The 20,933-nt window shown below is 40.4% G+C and overlaps 1 protein-coding gene across 1 annotated transcript; it reads left to right on the plus strand.

The window, feature by feature from the left end:
* Positions 1-4,503: 4,503 nt before the first annotated feature.
* Positions 4,504-18,919, plus strand: LOC103172436 (transmembrane protein 182). Its single transcript, XM_007885201.2, has 5 exons — positions 4,504-5,092; positions 8,589-8,706; positions 10,861-10,959; positions 11,634-11,771; positions 16,947-18,919. Exons 1-5 carry the CDS (start codon positions 4,937-4,939, stop codon positions 17,171-17,173), a joined length of 738 nt encoding a protein of 245 aa, XP_007883392.2. The 5' UTR covers positions 4,504-4,936; the 3' UTR covers positions 17,174-18,919.
* The last annotated feature ends 2,014 nt before the right edge of the window (positions 18,920-20,933 follow it).

Consider the following 20,933-nt stretch of genomic DNA (forward strand, 5'->3'; position numbering starts at 1 on the left):
AGAGACAAGGGAGGAGGAGAGAGGGAAGGATAAGGGGTGGGAGAGAAAGAAAGGGGTAGAGGGGCAAAGTAGAAGAGAGAGAGAGAGAGAGAAAGAAAGGGGAGAAAGGAAGAAAGAGAGAGAAAGCAGGGAGAGGGGGGAGACCCGGAGAAAGGGGGAAGGAAAGAGAGAAGGGAGGAGAGAGAAAAAAAAGGAGGAAGGATGGGATGACAGTGTGAGCGAGAGGAGAAAGAAAGGGTGGGAGGAGGAGGAGGAGGAGAGAGAAAGGGAGAAGTTAAAAAAAAAGGAGCGAGGATGGAAAGAGAGAGGGAGGGAATAATAATAATCCTTGTATTTGGTATAGCACCTTATTAGTAGGAAGGACGTCTCAAAGCGCTTCACAGGAATTACTATGGAATGGGAGTGACTGTATTTGTAGGCAAACTCGGAGTTAACCGGCTACTGATTTAAGCGGCTTCCGATGTATATGGTTCATTTTGGCAAAGCTTAGCCAAACCATATATACGTTCCCATCATTCTTGTGTCAAAAACAATTCACTCAGGATGCTTCATGACCATGTGGCCAGTCCCCTTGACTGAGTGTCTCCATTGTACAGTATCCTTAACAATCCCAATCCGACTTTATCCGACCGAAAAGGTTGGCCCCCACTGCTTTAGAGAATCCACAAATTCACACAGAGTGGTGAGTGAAGAACATCTGCCTTCTAATTGCAGCATCACAAGCTCACATATTAAGATGCTTTTTGACCACCTTGTGTTAAATGTGTTATATTTGTGTCAAATGTTTCCCAAAGCCATGGAATTCTGAAGATTTTCAATCATTATTTAGCCCTATATGCAGTTGTCTTTCTCTTGCCCCCATTCCATCGCACGACCCCTACTCCTCCACTGCCCCTATGCTGCACATTTTTAACCCCATCTCTTCCTCATTCTTCTTCAATCTCATATGAAGAACACCACCTGCTCTACTCTCTCAGTCCCCTCCCCACCCAGCCACTACCCATCCAACTGGTCAGCGATGTAGCACGCATCAGAGAGATTGAGAAGGACAAAAAGGCACAGGAAGACACACCCTGATTGCAGATAAAAAGAATGTAGTCTGTGACTTTGACCAGGACACTCTCAGTAATGTGAGTGGGACATAAGCTCGATGGGAATGACTCATACAGAAATGGAGTGAGAGGAAGGAACAGAGTGGGGAGATCACAACCACATTCAAGGACCCTGGAAAGGAAGGACAGGTTGGAATTGGGACGATAACTGGAGAGTTCAGAGGGATCCAGTGTGGGTTTCCCAAACCTGAATGTTGTCAAAATAGTGTTTCGGTACATAGAAAGAGTATCCCCATAAAGAGGATATTTTGAGGATGCCCATCATTCTGTCCCACATTTGATGATAAAGCTACAACCTCTTCACATAATAAAATACTAATTCTCCAGATTCATATTTTTGAAGGCTCATTTACCTAGTGGGAATATAAAATGTATCCAGCCTTTTTAATTGCTAAATTATCTCTATATCTCTCTTCGACATCAATAGGTCTGATCAATTCATTCTATTTAAATATGTGGAACACAAATCTTTGACAAATATCCTATTATGTGTAATTCAGAGACATTGTTAATGTTTAACTTCTCCACTATTGCTATCATATTCACCTCTGTGTCCTAAAGGGAATACGGCTAGGACAACTCCACAATATGTGTGTTTGTGGCCTTTCATCAGACACAACACTAACATTTATCCTATGGCAAGTTCCCCAGTTTGGCCATGTTATTCAGTACAGTAAAATAAAATCTGTGAAGGACCTTCAACTGAATTAACTTCGCTGCTGGCTACTAAATATACAGTTGATCAGATTACAGTACAGATCAATTAAAATATATGGATTTGATCCCAGGGACATTTTGATACACCTTGTGAACATCATAGTCCTCTTTCTGTTGGGACAATACAATAGAAATTTTATTTTACCTGTATATAGCGCCTTTCATGTTGAGAGGTTGTCCCAAAACACTTAACGACCTAAGGTTTGCATCTGAGTCAAATGGACTCGGGATGGAGTTCCTGAGGGTGGGGACAGATACGCTGAAAGCTAGACAATGGAAGTACAGGTATGGTACCTTCTGTGAAATGCAGTAAATTAGACGTGGACAATTTAGATTAAATCTTAGATTTATAATTTTAGATTAAATCTTGGATTTTTTGCTTCAGGGCTTGGAATATATTTCATCATGTAAGATGTATATTTTAACCATGCAGTGAAGACAAATCTTATATAAAAAATGATGTTTATTAATTCAGATTAAAATAGTTAGTTAAAAGAATAAACTGAATAATGCTTACGTATCCATATACAGTTCACAATGATTGGCCAAACCAAATGTTGCGGAAGAGGTGGAGGAGTAATGTCCGATTTAATGTCCAATTTAATCCACCAAATAGTATTTAGGTACTGCCATACTATTGTTCAATCACCCAAAAGCTTTACTGTTGCGACTGGAGAGTGTCGATAAAGTTGTTGACAGTCGTTTAAGTCTTGATCTTCCTTTTTTAGAAGCTGGAATATGGTTCACAACTCCAAGTTCCAACTCCCTATCTCTTCTGATTATTTTTCCAAATTGATCTCTCTTTATCCAGTTGGTAGATGATCTTTCACCTACTTCATCTTTTGCAAGATGATTCCTTTGGTCTCTAGTTTTTCCCTCTTAGAAAATGGAACCGGAGCCTCAAGCAGGCAGTGGCCTTGAGCAGACTATTTTCCCATGGGAAAAGAACTGAAAGACACTTTCAGAGTGTTGTTCTACAGCCTGTGTGTTTTTCAGCCTTGAGAATCTCAGATAATATTTCACACATTTATTATAGAATCCTTACAATCTTTTAATTTATTTTGGTTTACTTGACTACATCTATTTATCTTCCTCGAGAAATTAAATAGATTATAAAGAATCCTTGACATTATAAATCCATTGCAAAGAATGGGCTCAACTGACTGAATAGTTTCATACATTACTGTGTCCTCACTCCTTTCATTTTTGGTGTCTACATTATCTTATTTCTGTACTGTATAAAGGTAGTCCTCATATAGCAGAAGATGTGAACTTCAGTTTATCAGTTTTGTTGAATATGCATCAGATGAGAAGTTAGGCCCTGTCTGCCTGTTCTGGTGGATGTTAAAAATCCCATGACACTGTTTGAAAAGAGAAGTATGTTTCTCCTCGTGATCTGACCAACAATCCCCCAAATAGAATTGGTCATTTACTTTGTGGCTGTTTGTGGGACATTATTACTATGCACAAATCGCTTGCTGGTTCACTTTAAAAAAACTTACTATTAATACGCCTAACAGCAGTGATGGTTCATCAGGTGAGGTAAATAAGGCTTTGGCTTTGTACATGGTTGAAGCACCCATTGTAATGGTAACAAGTTGCTTGATTAGGCAAATTCAGATTGCCTCACCTGTCAAAAAAGTTGCCAGCCGCTATTTCTTTATGGTAAATCCTGTGAAGTGCTTTAAGATGCCTTCCTGACGTGAAGGGCGCTATATCAAAAGCTAGGATTTTAAAAAATGATTATGCCTAGAAACTCGAGTTATTTTAGAAACACACACCAGAACACCAACACGACCAAAACAACAAAAACATGCTACATTGACATACAATTTTCAAAAAGAATCCAACAAACCATCACTGCAGGCTTTAATAAATTGGAAGCATGTGCGTTAAATCAGTATATAATGCGCTCAAAATCAACAAAAGGACCAAAGGACTGGGGAGTCACATGCTGTATCCTTGGTATTCTGAATAAAGATTCAGAAACTTAATTTGAGTAGTAGCTCTGGAACTCTCAACGCCAATCCCTCTGCCTTGATCCCCTCCTTCCACTCTTTGAGATCATGTCTGAATACCATTTTAGACCACTGTTTGACCATACTTACAATCACCTCCTACCTTCCCCTGGCTCCGAGTCAGGCTCCACCACTGTTAAGTGCTCAGAGGCACTGGTCTGCATGAAAGGCACTATATAGGGCAGGTTGTTGATGTTGGGAGTGCACTAACCAGAAAGCAAGGAGTGCAATAGGATCCCACACTGCAATTAAACAAAAGGTCAGGGTTGCAGTTGTATTATAATAATCCTTGCATTTGATATAGCGCTTTTCACGTCGGGAGGACGTCCCAAAGCGCTTCACAGAACACACTGTAAAGTGAATTGACTGTATATTTGTGGGCGAACGCGGCAGCCAATTGCGCACAGTAATGTCCCACAAACAGTCGTAGATTGAAAATGACCAATTTATTATTGTTTTTGTTTTGGAGGGATTATTATTAGGCGTGTGGAGTAAGGAAACTTGCCCAAGGTTTCGCCCTCTGCCTGGAATTGAACTCAGGTCTCTCGCTTGCAAAGCGAGTGCTCTAACCACTGAGCTACAGGACTCCAGCATTGCTGCAGCATTGTCCTAAATAGAAATGTGCTAAAGGTCATGCGACGTATCCATCAATACTTTTTGATTTAGAAGTGTTTGGGGAGGAGAAACGGCACAGTTAGTGTTGCATTCTGTAAAGAGTGATTTGCAGGCTGCAAAGATTTGCGAAATTGATATCCTAATATTTTAGGGAACGAGAGGGGAGGGTCATCCCTTTAATATCCTAATATTTTAGGGAACGAGAGGAGAGGGTCAGTCTGGCTACACCCTGTGTGGTTAGGAATTGTAATACTGTATGTCAGGGTTGCAAAAGACTATTTTGGTATCACTGCACACATCCCTGTGCAAAGTGGTTTGGGCAGAGGATAGAATTCCCGAAGGAGGACAGACAGACAGAAGTGAGATTGGAGGAGAGCTCTGGCCATCCCCCTCCTCCCCCTCCACCACCAGCACCAGCACCAGCACCTGGTTAATTGCACAGACAGAGATCAGTGTGCGCTGCAGAGGATCGCTATGAAGCTCAGAGTGGCTCTGTTCTTCGCCGGGGTTTTTGGAGCTCTCGGGGTTCTCCTGTTTCTGTTGGCTTTCGGGACGGATTACTGGCTGTTGGCCACTGAAACCTGCCCTTCTGCCCAGAATAGCACCGACCTGATCACCGCAGAGATCCAGGTAAGTGGCAATCTTTGGAGACTTTTGCATTCATCATCACCTGGAAAGGATACAACAAACCCAAATGTATTTTGATCAATAATAATAATAATAATAATAATAATAATGCATTACAAGTGAAACCCAGGGGGTTGAAAATTCCGCCTGGGTCCAGGTTTATTCTATTTGTACAGCGTTTCAGAGCACCCAGACTTAGCACGTTATTTAAATGCAATCTTAAGTATGACACTGGTTCACTGTAAGTTCTTGTAAGCACAGCACAAAGTTTAGCCCAAATGCAATCATTTGCCAAATTTTGCACACCCTGAAAATTTTCTCCCCCAGTAATGTGAACTGATGTGAGCACTGCCATACGAACGAATGTGCATAACTTATTTCCAAACCCGTGTAAAAGTTTATTGTGCAACAGCTCAACAGCTGATGCTCATAGTTTTTGAGGGTTAACCTTCATAATAAACGCTTCGAGCTGTCCTCTCGATGTGAAACTTTTCTAATTTAACCTATGACCATTTCTGCAAAATAACTTAAACCCTTTTTATTTTTTGATATAATGCATTTACTGTATTTATAATTAACTGCCTCTGATTTTACACTTGCATTGTGCACCAGCAATACCATTACTACACTGGTTTAACAATTTCATTTGTTAAAAAGCGAATATTAAAAAGGGAAAGCAATAAAGATATTGGCAAGATGAAAAGCATCTTCTGATACATACCCATTACCTATTGAAGCCCATTACAGCCATGAATAGGGCTGTAATTTTGACAACATGAAGATGGCCGAAAGTGAAGTCAAAGAGGAAAGACTTGAGGTGGACCTTGAAGGAGACAAGGGAAGGAGCGAGTCGAAGAGATTCCGCGATGGAGTTCCAGAGATTGGGGCAGATAAATGCTTGGGAAAATCCTAGATTAGACATGGAAAGAGTCATGGAAATCATAGAATTGTGGAATGTGAAATTTTGTGAACCAGCTGTTGTGGTAACCAAACTATTTATATTTTATATCAAACTAAACAGCATAACAACACATCAAAATGATTACAAACCCAGCAAACTAAAACAACGAGCATCTATAACTACTTTTTGTAAAAGACATCTGTAAAAATAAATAAGCTACTGCCTGCGTTTCCTTTCATTTTCATAACTGCTGTACTCGGTAATGTTACATGACACTGGGTAGTTGAATGCTTTGAATTATTAGATGGGGGTTGGGGGAATGGAACAAGAACAGCAGCTACCAACTCATAGAAGAGCTGAACTGTTTAAAGTGACACTTTTTGATGCTTAATGCTCAATGACTTGTTTCTAAATTGAAAAAAAGGTTCCATGACTCACATGGCAAAGGTACAAACTTCATCATAAACATTGTTGGAAGTCTTTCTATAGGATCTTCATTTGCTTCAGTCCTCAGGCATCAAATGCTGTGCTTCTGCTGCACAAGTGATACCAATGTGACCCAGCAGCAAATTGATGCCAAGTGTAAGTTCTTGGTTTCAAATGGACAAGAACTTAAGCCATTTTATTTTTGATATAATGCATTTAATGTATTTATAATGAAATGCCTCTGGCTTTACAGTCGCATTGTGCACCAGCAATATCATCACTATGTTGGTTTATCAATTTCATTTATTATAAAGCAAATATAAAAAAAGGAAAAGCAATAGAACTGTTAGTTTTAAAATTAGTGTTAAATATTGGCAAGATGAAAAGCATCTTCTGTGACACACCTATTACCCATTGAAGCCCTGATTTAACTAATTGATGTGGAAGTCTGGTAATGTTACGGTTTCAAATGGATAACTTGTTGATGATCTGATTTAGAGTGTGGCTAGCAAAACCACTGACAGAGTGTAGTTTGCCCTATTGACTAATGTGAGCAGCTGCTATATAACTCTAACTTTTGGTTGTAGTTATTGCAGAGCCAACTACCAAGAATAACAATTGAATTTTCCAGCTGTTGATCTTAATTTACTTGAAAGCTGGCTTAACTCTTTGGTCCTCAATAACTTTAATTGGTGTTCAGCTCCAGTGAGCAGCACTCTGCAAATTATATTTGTTGAGAATTATACATGCTTAGAAGTCTGTTTTATCAGAACTCAGTAGTTTTGTATAACTGCAGTAAACTGTTTGCATCTCTACATAAAAACGATACACCTTTCATGAAAAAAAATGCATTGAAGCATTTGGCAAATGTAGCTTGGTGCCCATTCAACATGGTGAAGAGGGGATTTAAAGATGTTAACCCAAAGCTTGTAAGAAGAGATATGTTTTTAGAATGTTTTTGAAGCAAGGAAGAGAGGGACAAGGCAAAGTAGTTTGGAAGACAGTTCTAGAGGACAGAGGCACAGTGATCAAAGGCTCAGTTCAGCCACTGATAGTGGAGGAAATGTAATGAGGAGTAAGCAGTAGATTAAAGCATGAAGAGCAAAATAGGATTTGGAAGATCAGAGTAAAGCCACAATTTTGTTAATTATTAGTTGAGATCTGCAAGCAGGAAGACAAATTTGTGACATCATTTGCAATGACAATGATCTACAGCCTGGTCACACATCCAGCATATTCAGGTAATTAATATTCAATAACTTAAGGAAACTTTATTTAGAATATAAGTTAGACCCCAAAATTGTAGTGAAAATGGATAATTAATTAGCTGGATTCACTAAATAGTTGATCTGAATTCCAAAATAGGGACTCCAGGCAGAGTGACTTTAGTCATTAGAGTAGAGTTACCACAGGTTGGCATGATGTATTTTGTCGAGTGACTGGAGTCTCTACATATGACTTGGAATTTCTATATAATGAACCCAAGGAGCAAATACTGCATTTTCAACTTCAGTAAATAATATAATATATGCTATAAAAAATCTTTGCATTTGATATAGAGCCTTTCATGTCAGAAGGATGTCTCAAAGCATTTCATATTTTTCATTTTAAAGGGTAGCAACTGTATTTTGTAGGTGAACACAGCAGAAAATGTATGAACAGTAATGTCCCACAAACAGTCAAATACCCATGAGCTATCGTATTGACCAATTTTATCTGAAGGATTGTTGGTCAGGACTCAGAAAACATCTCCCTTTCCTTTTCGATTAGTGCCATGGGAACTTTAACGTCCAACTGCACAGGCAGACACAACTTCAGTTTAACATTTTATCTGAAGGAGAGGACCTTGTCATTGCTCTCCTAACACTATATTTGAGAGTCAGCCTAGACTGTGAGTTCAATCAACTGAGCCAGATTGATACCTAGATTGCTTTTTGTTATTGGTGGCAAACAGGTTTGGTGGGTCAACCAAATACATTTTCCACGGCAGTCCAGGCAAGTACACACCAAATCACTACCTTGTTTACAGTAGCTACTACTGAGCCGCGATACCCATGGCTGGGCCATAAATGAAGAAAAATTCAATAATGGAAAAATTATTTGGTTGGCCCACCAAAAATGTTGGCCACCAATGCTTTGATGAATTGGCTCAAGATTTATTTTCTTGTTTAGAAGGGCGACATTGTGTTTTTCCATAAAACCGGTGCCACTTTTCATCATGAGGGTTTCTTCTGGAGATGCTGGTTTAATGAAGCCGTTGTGGACAACGACATTTGGAAATTCTGGTTCAGTAAGTGAAATCTGTTAATTCAGAATGTCGAGAATAAATGTAATAGGTGTGTTCCCTACATCTTAGATGCAATCCTACTTCAGTTTCCAAAATGTGGCAAGACTGTATGCAACATGGTGAATGTGACAAAGAAAAATTGAAACCTTAGAGAAAAGCATTGAGAGCCCATCTATGCTTCCAGTTAGCATAGGTATACAGGACAAAAGAGCTGTAGCTGAGCTATACCAGGATGTTATAACAGGGTTGTTCTGTATATGGTGTCATACTGGGATATTTAATCAATTCTGTTACATTGGTAAATTTATGAAGCAAAATAGAAACGCAACTTAATAGAAACTTACACAAAATAGCAGCAAATGGTGATTAAGTTTGTGAGATGCTGGAAAGGATTTCATAATAATATAATAAATAATTATCCTTGCATTTGAAATAGTGCCTTATCACGTCTTCGAGATGTCTCAAAGCACTTCACAGAATATACTATAAAATGAATTGACTGTATATTTTGTGGGCGAAACGCAGCAGCCAAGTGCGCACAGCAGTATCCCACAAACAGTCTTGCATTGAAGTGACCAATTTTTTTTTTGAAAAGCCATCTGCCAATCGTCTAATAACTGGGTCCCTACTTACTGCTTGGTAAACAGAGCCTTGTTAAGTAAGGAAACTTGCCCAATATTTCACCCTGCCAGGAATCGAACCCAAGTCTCGCGCTTGCGAGGTGAGTGCTCTAACCAGTGAGCTATAGGACTTCCCTACATAAGACAAGAGATAGCAGTAATGAAGCTTACAATTCCAATACAATTTTGTAAACCTTTATATTCATTGTATTAATTAGTTTAATACACTTGTGACTTATTATGCCTCTTGTTATTGCAGTCTTTATTTAAAAGCTTACAATTTAAATCCCAGTAGTACCAATATTCTACAAATATAGAAAAACTTACATGTTCAGCTGTACTCTATAATACTGCTATCAACCTGCCTGCTCTCTCCGTTCATCTGGCTCCGACCTGCTGCATGTCTCCCACCCGACCTGCCTTACCATTGGTGGCAGGGCTTTCAGCCTCCCTGCCCCCACACTCTGAAACTCCATCCCACAGCCTCGCTTCCTCCCTTGCATCCTTCAAGGTCGGTCTCAAGACCCTTCTCTTCGACCGTGCCTTTGGTCTCCCTCCCACCTCTCTGCCTTCCCTCACCCCTACACCACCCCTCCCCCATGCTTGGGCCCTGACATCTGACTGTACATTGCTTTGGGACATCCTCCCAATGTGAAAGGTGCTCTATAAATGTAATTTTGTTGTTGTATGAAGTTGTATAGTTGTATCTCATTTTTCTTATTTGACTTGATGCTAAACTTCTGCTAGATTAAAAGAGGATTGAAGAGCTAATCACTGGTAGATAGATAATTTTTCCTAATAATCCTTAGAAGCCTTGAAAACGAGACACCTGGGTTCAATTCCAGGCAGGGCGAAACCTTGGGCAAGTTTCCTTACTCCACACGCCTAATAATAATCCCTCCAAAACAAAAACAATAATAAATTGGTCATTTTCAATCCACGACTGTTTGTGGGACATTGCTGTGCGCAATTGGCTGCCGCATTTCGTGAGAATTACTGGAGATCCAAAGGCTACCGAAGCCCAGTTGGACTAAGGAAACCTGCACAGCCCGATGAGCGAATGAGGAAGGCATGTTTCCATGGTTCCAGTGCAAAGTATTTAAAGGCAGCCTTTTCTGGAGGATACGAGAGGGAGGCCTCGATGCTCTGCCAGAAGCGTGCACAGCCTGAGTGGGGGGGGCTTCTCAGTCAGGATCCCTAATGTTGTGGGGGTTCTTGAGACCTTGATACCTAGCCCTGTGGGCTTTGTGACCGAAGGTTTGGGAATCCCTGGAATAGGACATATCATGCTTCTGCTGACACTCTGTAAGAGCTGTTGACTTAGGCCTGCACCCCTGCCTTTCCCCATTTCCTTATGTATTTTTTTCTGTTCCGATTCTTGTCTAATTTATGGTCTTGCTTCAACCAGTAATTCTGGTAGAGCTTGCCTCCATGTCCTCATAACATTTTGTTATTAGTGTGATATTGTGGTATTAGTGCTTGAGTGTGTTGTGATGATTCAGTTAATATTGCTCACATTGTTCACTTTATTGTCTAGCCAACCAACCTCCTTCGAAGTACTGTATGCATGCCTATCTCATCCCATTCCCTATGACAGCAGAGGCACACAACTCCACTGCTTATGAAACTGCAATCAGTAAGTAATCAGACCTCAAGTTCCTGATAGATAAACACTGAGACTGAATATTTAGTTGCCATTCATTCATGAAGGTGATAGATCAAAACAATGTGATATTTGTAGATGTTAGTCAATACATATATTCCCGGTCTACCTCATACCTCATACCGGCGGGTTTAAGATAGTGGAACAAATAACTTGTTGATGGATACCATTTTTGAGAAATTCTACCGAAATGAATAAAGGGGAGTGACTGCCAGAGATGTGTGTCTCCATAAAACCAGAAGTAGAAAACTCGTAGAAAATGACACATGATTATTTTTAGGATTATCTGTCAGTGCAGGTTACAGCATCAACCATTTTACATCTTTATAATGTCTTTCATGACTGGAGGACAATTCAAAATGTTGACTGAGAGTCCAAGCTGGGGTGGGTGGAGCTTTGGGTGGAAGGAGGGAAAGGTGACTAAAGTGCGTTGGAAAAAATGATCTTTAGGCAGGCTTTAAAGGTGGGAAGGGAGAGGATGGGGTGGAGGGCTCTGGGACGGAGTTCCGGAGAGCAGGGCAGAATGGCTATCGTGAGGCGGGTTGGGCGGTGGATAGGAATGATTTTGCAGTTCTGAAAGCAATGTCATTGTTCCTTTTAATCTGACAGAGAATTTAACTAATAATTCATATTGTGCCTGTTTTCAGTTTATCGTGGTTTCTGGACAGTGTTCATGATGTTGGGCGTTGTTGCTGTCATAATAGGAGGCTTTATCATCATCTGCGCCGCTCCATTTTCTAATCATAAACTCTACAAAGCGGGAGGTGGGCTGTTTCTCGCTGCCGGTAAGTAGAATTTTCAAACCGTATGAAATGTTTGCAGTAGAGAACTTCTTCCTGCTTGCAGGCATTGATTTGTTGGATAAACGACTTGCTGGCCCAGGTTATGGATTGAAAAACAAGTTTTTTTAAAATCAAGTCTAACTCTCTCACACACACACAAGATAACAAAAGAGGTTCGGATTGTGCAGGACTTTTGACCCATGTGATCTTATCCCTCCATAATATCTACTCTACATCCTCCCATTTTTTGGGGGTGTCAGCTGGGTGTTTGAGACATGTGGAAACCCATCACCATGCTCAAGTGTATCCAAACCAAGCTGAGATTTTCATGCATCCCACCTACACGTGTAAATCCCAGAGACAGATTCTTGGAATGGAATGCACACTCTCTACCTGGAGGGATGCACCCTTCTTACTAAATTCTGGAAAGTATTAGTGCAAGTTGGCAAGTGCCAAGGCTTGGGGACTCCAGAGTGTGTGTTGGGGTACTGCTGGAGTCTAACCAGCTAAAACCACATAACTTGCCATTGATATTGCTGTCCAACAAGCTTTTTCGCTGCTTGTCCAGCTTGGACCCCCCCCTACCCATTAGGGATTTGGCTTGCAGGGTTGACAAGAGTTGATTGGGATGACTCACTAGCCCCATTGACTGGTCTGCCGATGAGCCGGGCTGGCTGAGCTGTCAACAGCAGTGCCCTAGAATTCTGTGGACCTGTCTGGCTCAGGAACCAGACTCCTGAGACTGCCTCAGAAGGCTCGATTCCGATATTCCATTGGAGCCAGTTCAGCTACAAGGAGACTCCATCTACCCCCTCACCCCACCGAGGATCCTCCCACTGTAGCATAAAGCTGTTTCCTAAATAATACTCTCTTTCTCACACAATCTCATACACCAATACACGTTTATGTGTCAGTCACCCTGGCTTTTTTCAGCGTGGCTCAGTTGGTGGTGGGTTCAAGCACTATGAACTCTTATAGTCCAGGTTACACTCCAATTCAGAGCTGGTGGGCTGTTACATTGTTGAAGGTTCCGTCCTTCAGATGAAACGTTAAATCTCCAAAAAAATTTGATCACTCAATCCACAATTGTTTGTGGGACACTGCTGTGCGTAATTGACTGTTGTGTTTCACCCACAAAATGGACAGTCACTACACTTTACAATATATTTTGTGAAGCAGTTTGAGATGTCTCAATGATGTGATAAGGCCCTATATCAAATGCAAGGATTATTATTATTAAATCAAGTTCCTTTCTGTTTGTTCAAATGGACATTAAAGATCCTATGGCACTTTGCGAAAAGAGAAAGGAGTTTCTCCCAGTGTCCTGGCCAACAATCACCTAAAATGAAATTAGTCATTCAATTGTTGGCTGGGATATTGTGGGCAAATTGTCCTGTTTGCCCTGATATTTGATTGGTTGATATATTTACCTGAAGAGACAGACAGCTTGAATTAACATTGCATTGGAAGAATGACAACAATGCAGCTTTCCCCAAGCACAGTACTGGAGTGCCAGACAAGAATTCAAAGTCCTGCCAAATGGCTCGAACCCAGAACCTTCTGATTCAGAGGCGAGAACGCTTTCAACTGAGCCAAGCTGACAGATTCAAATGATACCTTTAGTGTAGAGCAAAATACGTGGCAATTGTTTAAAACTCCTCGTATTTATGGGAGTTTCCAGTGTTCCTTTGTATTGACGTAGATGGCAGATATGGGGTAAGGTCAGGTAATTGGGGTTGAGGTACAGCTATGATCTTAAAGAATGGCAGAACAGGCTTGAGAGGCTGAATGGTCTACTTCTGTTTCTATGTCTGGCCTTGAAAATATGAAGTGTGATTTGTTGATGCTCTGTCACCATGGACAAGAACGATCTTTAAATAGACCATCAACAATCCTTATAGTTGCAGTGCTGTACAGCACAAACACACTGATCAAAAGCCTTATAATTGCAGAGGGTTTGCTCCACTAAAGTTAATGTGTGTAGGGAAACCCATGAAACAAGCATTTAAAATAATTAGCCAAAATTAGGAATTAAAAATAATGCATCAAAGGACAGATGGAATAATAGGCACTAACCCTTCGCTGGCCTTCCCCTATATTGAAAGAAGTGGTACATAAAACCTACCCAGAATTATGTTATTATTACTATTTAAATGTTCTCTCACATTACTTAACTTTGAATTTAGCATTGTATTATTAAAATAAACAGATTGCTCTGAAATTAAGAGAAATTGTTGGTGTGTTGTGAAAAAATAGCAAAGCTGCATTCAAGAGTACAACAAATAAGCGAGTTACCCTTTGCGAAAGGCGAGAATATACCTCATCTTTTATCACAAGATCACAAGAGAAATTTGATTATAGAAGACTCTTTGGCCCATTTGGTCTCATCCTTCCAGATCACTTAGTCAACCATTCTCACATCACAGCATCACATTGTTTGTTAAATGAGTCCAGGGTCCTGGTCTCCACCACCATTCTTGACAACCCATTCCAGTCTTTAATTGCCCTTCGGGTAAAGAAATTGTGTAGTTTGTAGCATATAAACTGAAATTGCCCTTTGCAACTTTGAACCTTTGTTCTCCTGCCTCGCCATATCTGGGTTTCTGTGCCCAGATTCTACATTCCAAACCTCTCTCTCTCCTTCCCGCTAACCCTCTTGTTGGTCACCGCTGATTCCTCTAATATGAGGGATGGTGCTCATTGTTCTCCTCCAAAGTGCCTCATATAGAGAGCAGAGCTAACCAGTAATTACTGAAGCAGAGCTCACGGAATTCACGCTTGACTCTGGAGGATCACGGGTTATTTAAGAGTTTCCCAGTACAACATCTCCAGATTTTCTGTGTCCCCAGGATCAAATTCAGGAGACATCTGTTGTTGCTGTTAACTCCAGCTGTACCCTGGTCTTTTGCCATCAAGCACACAAAAGCTATATTTGAACTCAGATTTTTCTTTGCTACGATATGTGTTCCTCGGGATAAAATAGTTTGAAATAATACATTTGTAAAAATATGCTTTTATATAAAAAAATTGTGTCGTCAAACAAAATTCTGTTTATCTACCATTCTACTTAAACACAAAGTTCTACTTAACCCGAGGATTAGTCTGACATACTATTTCCTATTGCCTGCCAAGTTCCTTTCACTCCTCCTTGATCAACAGCTGCTGCAATGCGTCTAAAACCTACTGTCTTAGTGCATCCTAAAGTATTGTTCCAGGTTTACTTTTTCAATAACCATTTAAAAGTTTATACACCTCTATGAGGTCCCCTCTGTGTTTTTCTTTAAAAACTGACAAGCTCCAGCTTGTCAAACCATTGCTCATATATCATTCAAGTTATTAAGTCACAAAACAGGTATATCAACTATAATCTGTGAAGCACTCCAAGACGAGAAGTGTGAAGGGCGCTTTACAAATGCAAGTTGTTGTTGTAACTACTGTATGTTAAAACTCAAGGCAGCTCAAAATCAGTTCTGCAAAGGCTAGTGAGAAAGGCTCCTGTCTCCTACCCCACTCCTTTGCTCCCCCTCTGTTTGGCTACTGTGTATCTTCCATACACAAGGTTAAAGGCGATTCTAAGGCGGAATTTAAAGATACTTAGAGAGGGATTGAAATGGAGGGGTAGAAATATGATATTCCATAGATTAGGGGGTTAGTCCCTGAAGTCTCGGCCACTGATCATGGGGTAGCACTGGAGTGTCAGTCTAGAAGGATAGTAGGTTCAAAGTCCTGACGTATGCCTTGAATGGACAACCTTCTGACTTTATTTTGGTCAGCCGGGTGTCTGACAAATGTGGAAACTGATCACCATGCTTAATAGTATCCAAACCAAGCTGAGATTTCCATACATCCCACCTACACATGGAAATTCCAGAGATGAATTGTTGGAATGGAATGCACACTCTTTCCCTGAAGGGATGCATCCTGCTTACCTAATTTCAGAAAGTATTAGGCACAGGTTGACAAGAGCCAAGGCCAAGAGCCAGTTCAGCTCCAACTGAGCCAAACTGACACCTGCACTCCCTCAGCACTGCATTGGAGTGTCAGCCTCCTGACATGGAAAAGAGTTACCCATTTGTTACTGTTTGACAGGCGTCTTGGAGATAATCATTAATCTATACTGATAAAGACAAAATGTTTGTGTGTCTGTGTGTCTGCCAATAACGCAATAACCGATTGACGTAGAGACAATTTATACCTCATTGGAAAGACCTTGCATGCAGGAGTGTCATGAGCATATTTTATTTCAGGGATCTCCTATAATTCATGAGCTATATTAAAAAAATGCTTTAATTAAGCCTCAAAATATAAGATAAATTTAAAATATATTCAGTTTGTGAAAACAATAAGATTCTGATATTCTACAACAAAGTAGGGACCAAGGAAATCACACACCCTTCTAGAGATATACGTGTATACTAATATATTCTGCAACAAAGCAGCAACAGAGAAAAGCTATGACCTAAATAAGCTCATCACACATGTTGCACTCTAACAAGGAGACCGCCCAACAGGAGTCCTCCCAATAAAGAGTCCTCCCTACAGGAGTCCTCCCAACAGGAGCACTCCAATTGAGTCTTCCCATGAGTTCTCCCAACTGGAGTCCTCCTACAGGAGTCCTCCCAAAAGGAGTCTTTCCACTGGGGCCTCCCACAGAAGTCTTCCCAGCTGCGTATAAAGACAAAGCATCTTTATAAAGACAAACCCATTGGCCAGATTTCAGATGTGGCCACTTCCACATTGATGAATCAACTTGGGTTACACATAATAAATAGAATTAGAGTTAGAGCATTCACCTCGGAAGTGAGAGATCTGGGTTTGATACCCAGTGGGGCGAAACATTGGGCAAGTTTCCTTACTCCACACATCTCGCAGTAAATAGGAACCCGGTTGTTTGTTGATTGGTGGACCGGTTTTCCGGGATAATAATTCCTTAAAAAAAGTTTTAAAAATTGGTCACTCAATCCACAACTGTTTGTGGGACACTGCTGTGCACAATTGGCTGCTACATTTTGCCCACAAAATTTACAGTAAATTCACTCTACAGTATATTCTGTGAAGCACTTTGAGACATCTCGAAGATGTGATAAGGCGCTATATTAAATGCAAGGATTATTATTATTGAAAGAAGAGCATTGGTTTCTATAATTTTAATTGAAATATTCTCTTTTTCCTCCCCAGGTATTTTATTTTCAATGCTTGTCATTATGTATGTCATCTGGATTGAAACAGTCATTGATTTAAATGAATACATTCACAAGCAACAAATCGCACTCTGTCCAGATTTTACACTCAGTGTTCAGTATGGATGGTCTTTCATTATCGCTCCAATTGGGATATTCTTCTCGCTACTTGCAGGCTTGCTGTTCCTTTTGGCAGGACGCACTATTCAAGTACATTATACTTAAAAGACAACACTTTTGGTGGATTGCAGTTAATCGGAAAATGTTTGAAGCTTTTATTGAGAATGAAAAGTTTACCAAATGTGACAAAGTTTGTGAAAGTTCTGATCCTTTCATTTGTCCAAGTTATGTATCTACATCTGTTAACTCCTGTGAACTGATGCTGTTGTTTACCGCAAATGAGCTTTCTTTCATATTGTAAAATGATGTTGTTGTTGTTGGGAAAAGTGAGGAATTGTCTAAAACTAAATACTAATGTAACTTGCAGTGTTTCACATAGTAATAATTATACAATCCTGTCTGGTGCTTAAATAGATGGTATTTTACGTGACACAAATTAAGCTATTTTTTCTTTTATTTCTGTAAAGATTTATACTGATATCGCTTTACCTTACATATGTATTAACAATCTTAATAATGACTTGAAATTTCAGTATTGTGAAACAACAAGAAAAGATAGAAAAGTATCTGGAAACTATATTCCAGAAAATTGCTGTACAAAAGAAATGCATAGCATTCTACAGGAAATGACTAAGCCCCAAAATTTGTAATAACAGTTACCAAATTATGGGAAAACATACAGAACTGTAAGGAAACTGACACCGTGTAGAGGAAGATCCCAAACTGCTTTCTTCAAAAAATAAATGTCAAAGAAGAATATTTATTTAATGTCTGAATACATTACATAAGTGTTAAGCTACATTGGTACACACTCAGTAGTTCCATGCATCTTTCTTATTTATTCTGTGCCAACACACTACACATTAAGAGTGTAGAAATGTGTTACACAAGAAGCTATTTGATGGGAAATATTAGTGGAAAAAACATTTTTGATAAGATACAATTCCCGAGTATTGTCTCCTGAAAACAAGTGAATAACCTTTTGAACACATATTCTTGGACTTTTGCTTACAGCAGAGGATTGAAGCAAATAACTTCTACAGTGTCATGTTGTGCATTATGTTTCTTCACAGAATAACGTTAGACAAAAATAGCATACATTTAAATATATTCAGTTTGTTGAAAACAATAAGATTTTATATAAACACACCTCTAAAAGTGTGTAACCTAAAATGGTGAGAAAATCATAAATACAATTGTAAATTACTTGCTAACTGTAAGCATTAAACTATTTGCTATAATAGTATACTCTACTTGCTAACTATAATACTATATATTTTTGGTAATTATGATAAGGTGCATTACTTGCTGACTGGAATAGTGTACACTGCTTGTTAACTCTAAATGTACATTACATGCTATCTGTAATAATGTACATTACTTTCTCCATATAAGTATACCCCCACACTTGCTATCTGTAATAGCATTTTCTAACTTCACCGTTATGTTGTACAACTACTTGCTAACTCTAATATTATACAATACTTGGTAACTATAATAGTATGCAATACTTGCTTACTATAATAGTATACAATACTTGCTAACTATAATAGTGTACAATATTTGATAACTATGATAGTGTACAATATCTACTCAATGGAATAATGTACATTACTTACAAATTGTGATAGTGTACACTATTTGATAATTGTAACAGTGGACACTATGTATAGGTCAGTGATATTAAGCCAATGTGATGTAAAGTACATGAAATTTGAATTGTGCTCCATTGCATTTTCAATGTTACTAAGATAAGCAACCATCAACTCGGGTCCATTATCCATCAATGTGCCTATTTTTGCAATATTGTCAGAATGCCCTGGTTATTTAAATAAAAGTTTACTGCTCCTCTGAATGGCTAAATGTTGTAAAGCCTCACATCCAATCAAAAACACGTGTAATGACATCAGGTAAACTGGAGCTTTGAAACTGCCTGGTAGGACAAGAATGATTTTAAAATCCAGGCAGATGGGACCTTGCTTTAACATCTCATCCAAAGAAAAGGCACAGTTCAACAATTCAGCGCTCCCCCAGTACTGCAGTGGCATATCACTTTAGCCAATGAGAGTAAGGACTTGATTTTGCCATGAGCTGCAGTGATCTTTTCAGTCGCAGGTTGGGCAAAGTAACTAGAACAGTAAAATATGTAATTGGAAGCTGCCAACATTTAAACTGGAAACCCATCACCAAAAAACATAAAACGTGTGACCAAAGGCTGCAATTAATAGCGTGTGTTTTCGATTTCTGTTCCATGCTGTTTCAATTGTTGTTATAAATAAGACACAGTCATTTCAAAAGAAATGTTGGTTCTGCATGGGGTGAGGTAGGGGCTCTTGGAATTTATGCTTTTGATTTGACAGCTAGCTAAGAAGTACTTCCTCAATCTTCAAAGTATTTTACTTACTCTGCAGTTTAGCAAAATACCTCACTAAATTTAGCCCAATAACTGTAAGCAGACAGGAAACATGTGGTGTTTTGTTGTCCATATGCAGCTTCAGAGATTCTCGGCTCCATGGTCTGGTTGGCTTTTACTTAAGCTCACGCTGTGCTACTCAAAAATCCTTTAGTACTGTAATACTTATAAAATTAATTAAAAATAGTTCAGCAACAACAGTAACAAAATTACATTTGTGTAGCGCCTTTCACGTCGGGACGACGTCCCAAGGCGCGGGACAGTCAGAGTTTTGAACCCAAGCTGGGGGTCGGGGTTGGCAAGTGTGGAGGGCGGGGGGGAAGCAGGGAGATCAAAAGCATGGTCGAAGAGGAGGGTCTTGAGATGGGTCTTGAAGGAGGCAAGGGATGGGGTGAGGTAGAAGGACTGCGGGATGGCGTTCCAGAGGGTGGGGGCAGAGTGGCAGAAGGCCCGCCCACCAATAGTATGGCGAGCAAGGCGGAGGACATGAAGCAGGCTGGAGCCTGCTGAGCGGAGGGAGTGAGCAGGGTGGTAGGGGATTAGGAGGTTGCAGAGGTAGGAGGGAGCAAGGTCATGGAGGGCTTTGAAGATGGGGACCAGGATTTTGAACTGTATCATCTGTGTGATGGGAAGCTAGTGGAATCGGGCGAGGATGGGGGTGATAGGGTCATGGAGGCTAGTGCGGGAGAGGACATGTGCTGCCGAGTTCTGGATGATCTGCAGTTTATGGAGGGAGGAGTTGAGGAGGCCAACAAGCAATGCATTTGTATAGTCAAGCCTTGATGTAATGAAAGCATGTATGAGGGTTTCGGCGGCCTGTGGTGTGAGACAGTGGTGGAGCTGGGCAATGTTGCGGAGGTGGGGGAAGGCAGAGTGGGTCATGGTGCAGATGTGGGGCAGAAAGGATAGTTGAGGGTCAAACAAGAAGCCAAGATTCTGGATTGACTTGGTAAGGTGGAGTGTGCAACCATGGATGGTGATGCTGTCAGCGCCTGCGAATCAGGAGAGCCTCGGTCTTTCTGACGTTCAACTGAAGAAAATTAGCTCTCATCCATGACTTGATGTCCGACAGACCTTCTGTCAGGACAGGAGTGGGGTCCTAGAGTCAAGGATGGAGGCAGAGAGGTATAGTTGGGTGTCATCCGTATACATGTGGAAGTTGACCCCATGTCTGCAGGTGATGTCACCAAGAGGGAGCATATAGATATTGAAGAGGAGGGGACCAAGGAGAGGCCTGAGGAATTCTGCATAAGATGGTTCGGGGGCTATAGGAGAAGCTGTTTGTGGAGATGAAGTGGAGGGGTGTGAGAGGTACGATCTGAACAAGTCAAGGAACAGAACCGTGAAATTTGAGGTGAGAAGAGAGGCGCTGGATGAGGATAGAGTGGTCGATGGTGTCGAAGGCAGCAGAGAGGTCAAGGAGGATGAGGAGGCAGAGGGAGCTCTGGTCGC

The sequence above is a fragment of the Callorhinchus milii genome, unplaced genomic scaffold (assembly GCF_018977255.1).
Source record: "Callorhinchus milii isolate IMCB2004 unplaced genomic scaffold, IMCB_Cmil_1.0 Scaffold4, whole genome shotgun sequence".
Lineage (NCBI taxonomy): Eukaryota > Metazoa > Chordata > Chondrichthyes > Chimaeriformes > Callorhinchidae > Callorhinchus > Callorhinchus milii.

Excerpts from the sequence above, each read along its gene's own strand:
- LOC103172436 (XM_007885201.2), top strand. The coding sequence starts at position 4,937 with ATGAAGCTCAGAGTGGCTCTGTTCTTCGCCGGGGTTTTTGGAGCTCTC. Across the intron at positions 5,093-8,588 it reads TGATCACCGCAGAGATCCAG|AAGGGCGACATTGTGTTTTT; the intron begins GTAAGTGGCAAT and ends TTTCTTGTTTAG. Across the intron at positions 8,707-10,860 it reads CATTTGGAAATTCTGGTTCA|CCAACCAACCTCCTTCGAAG; the intron begins GTAAGTGAAATC and ends TTTATTGTCTAG.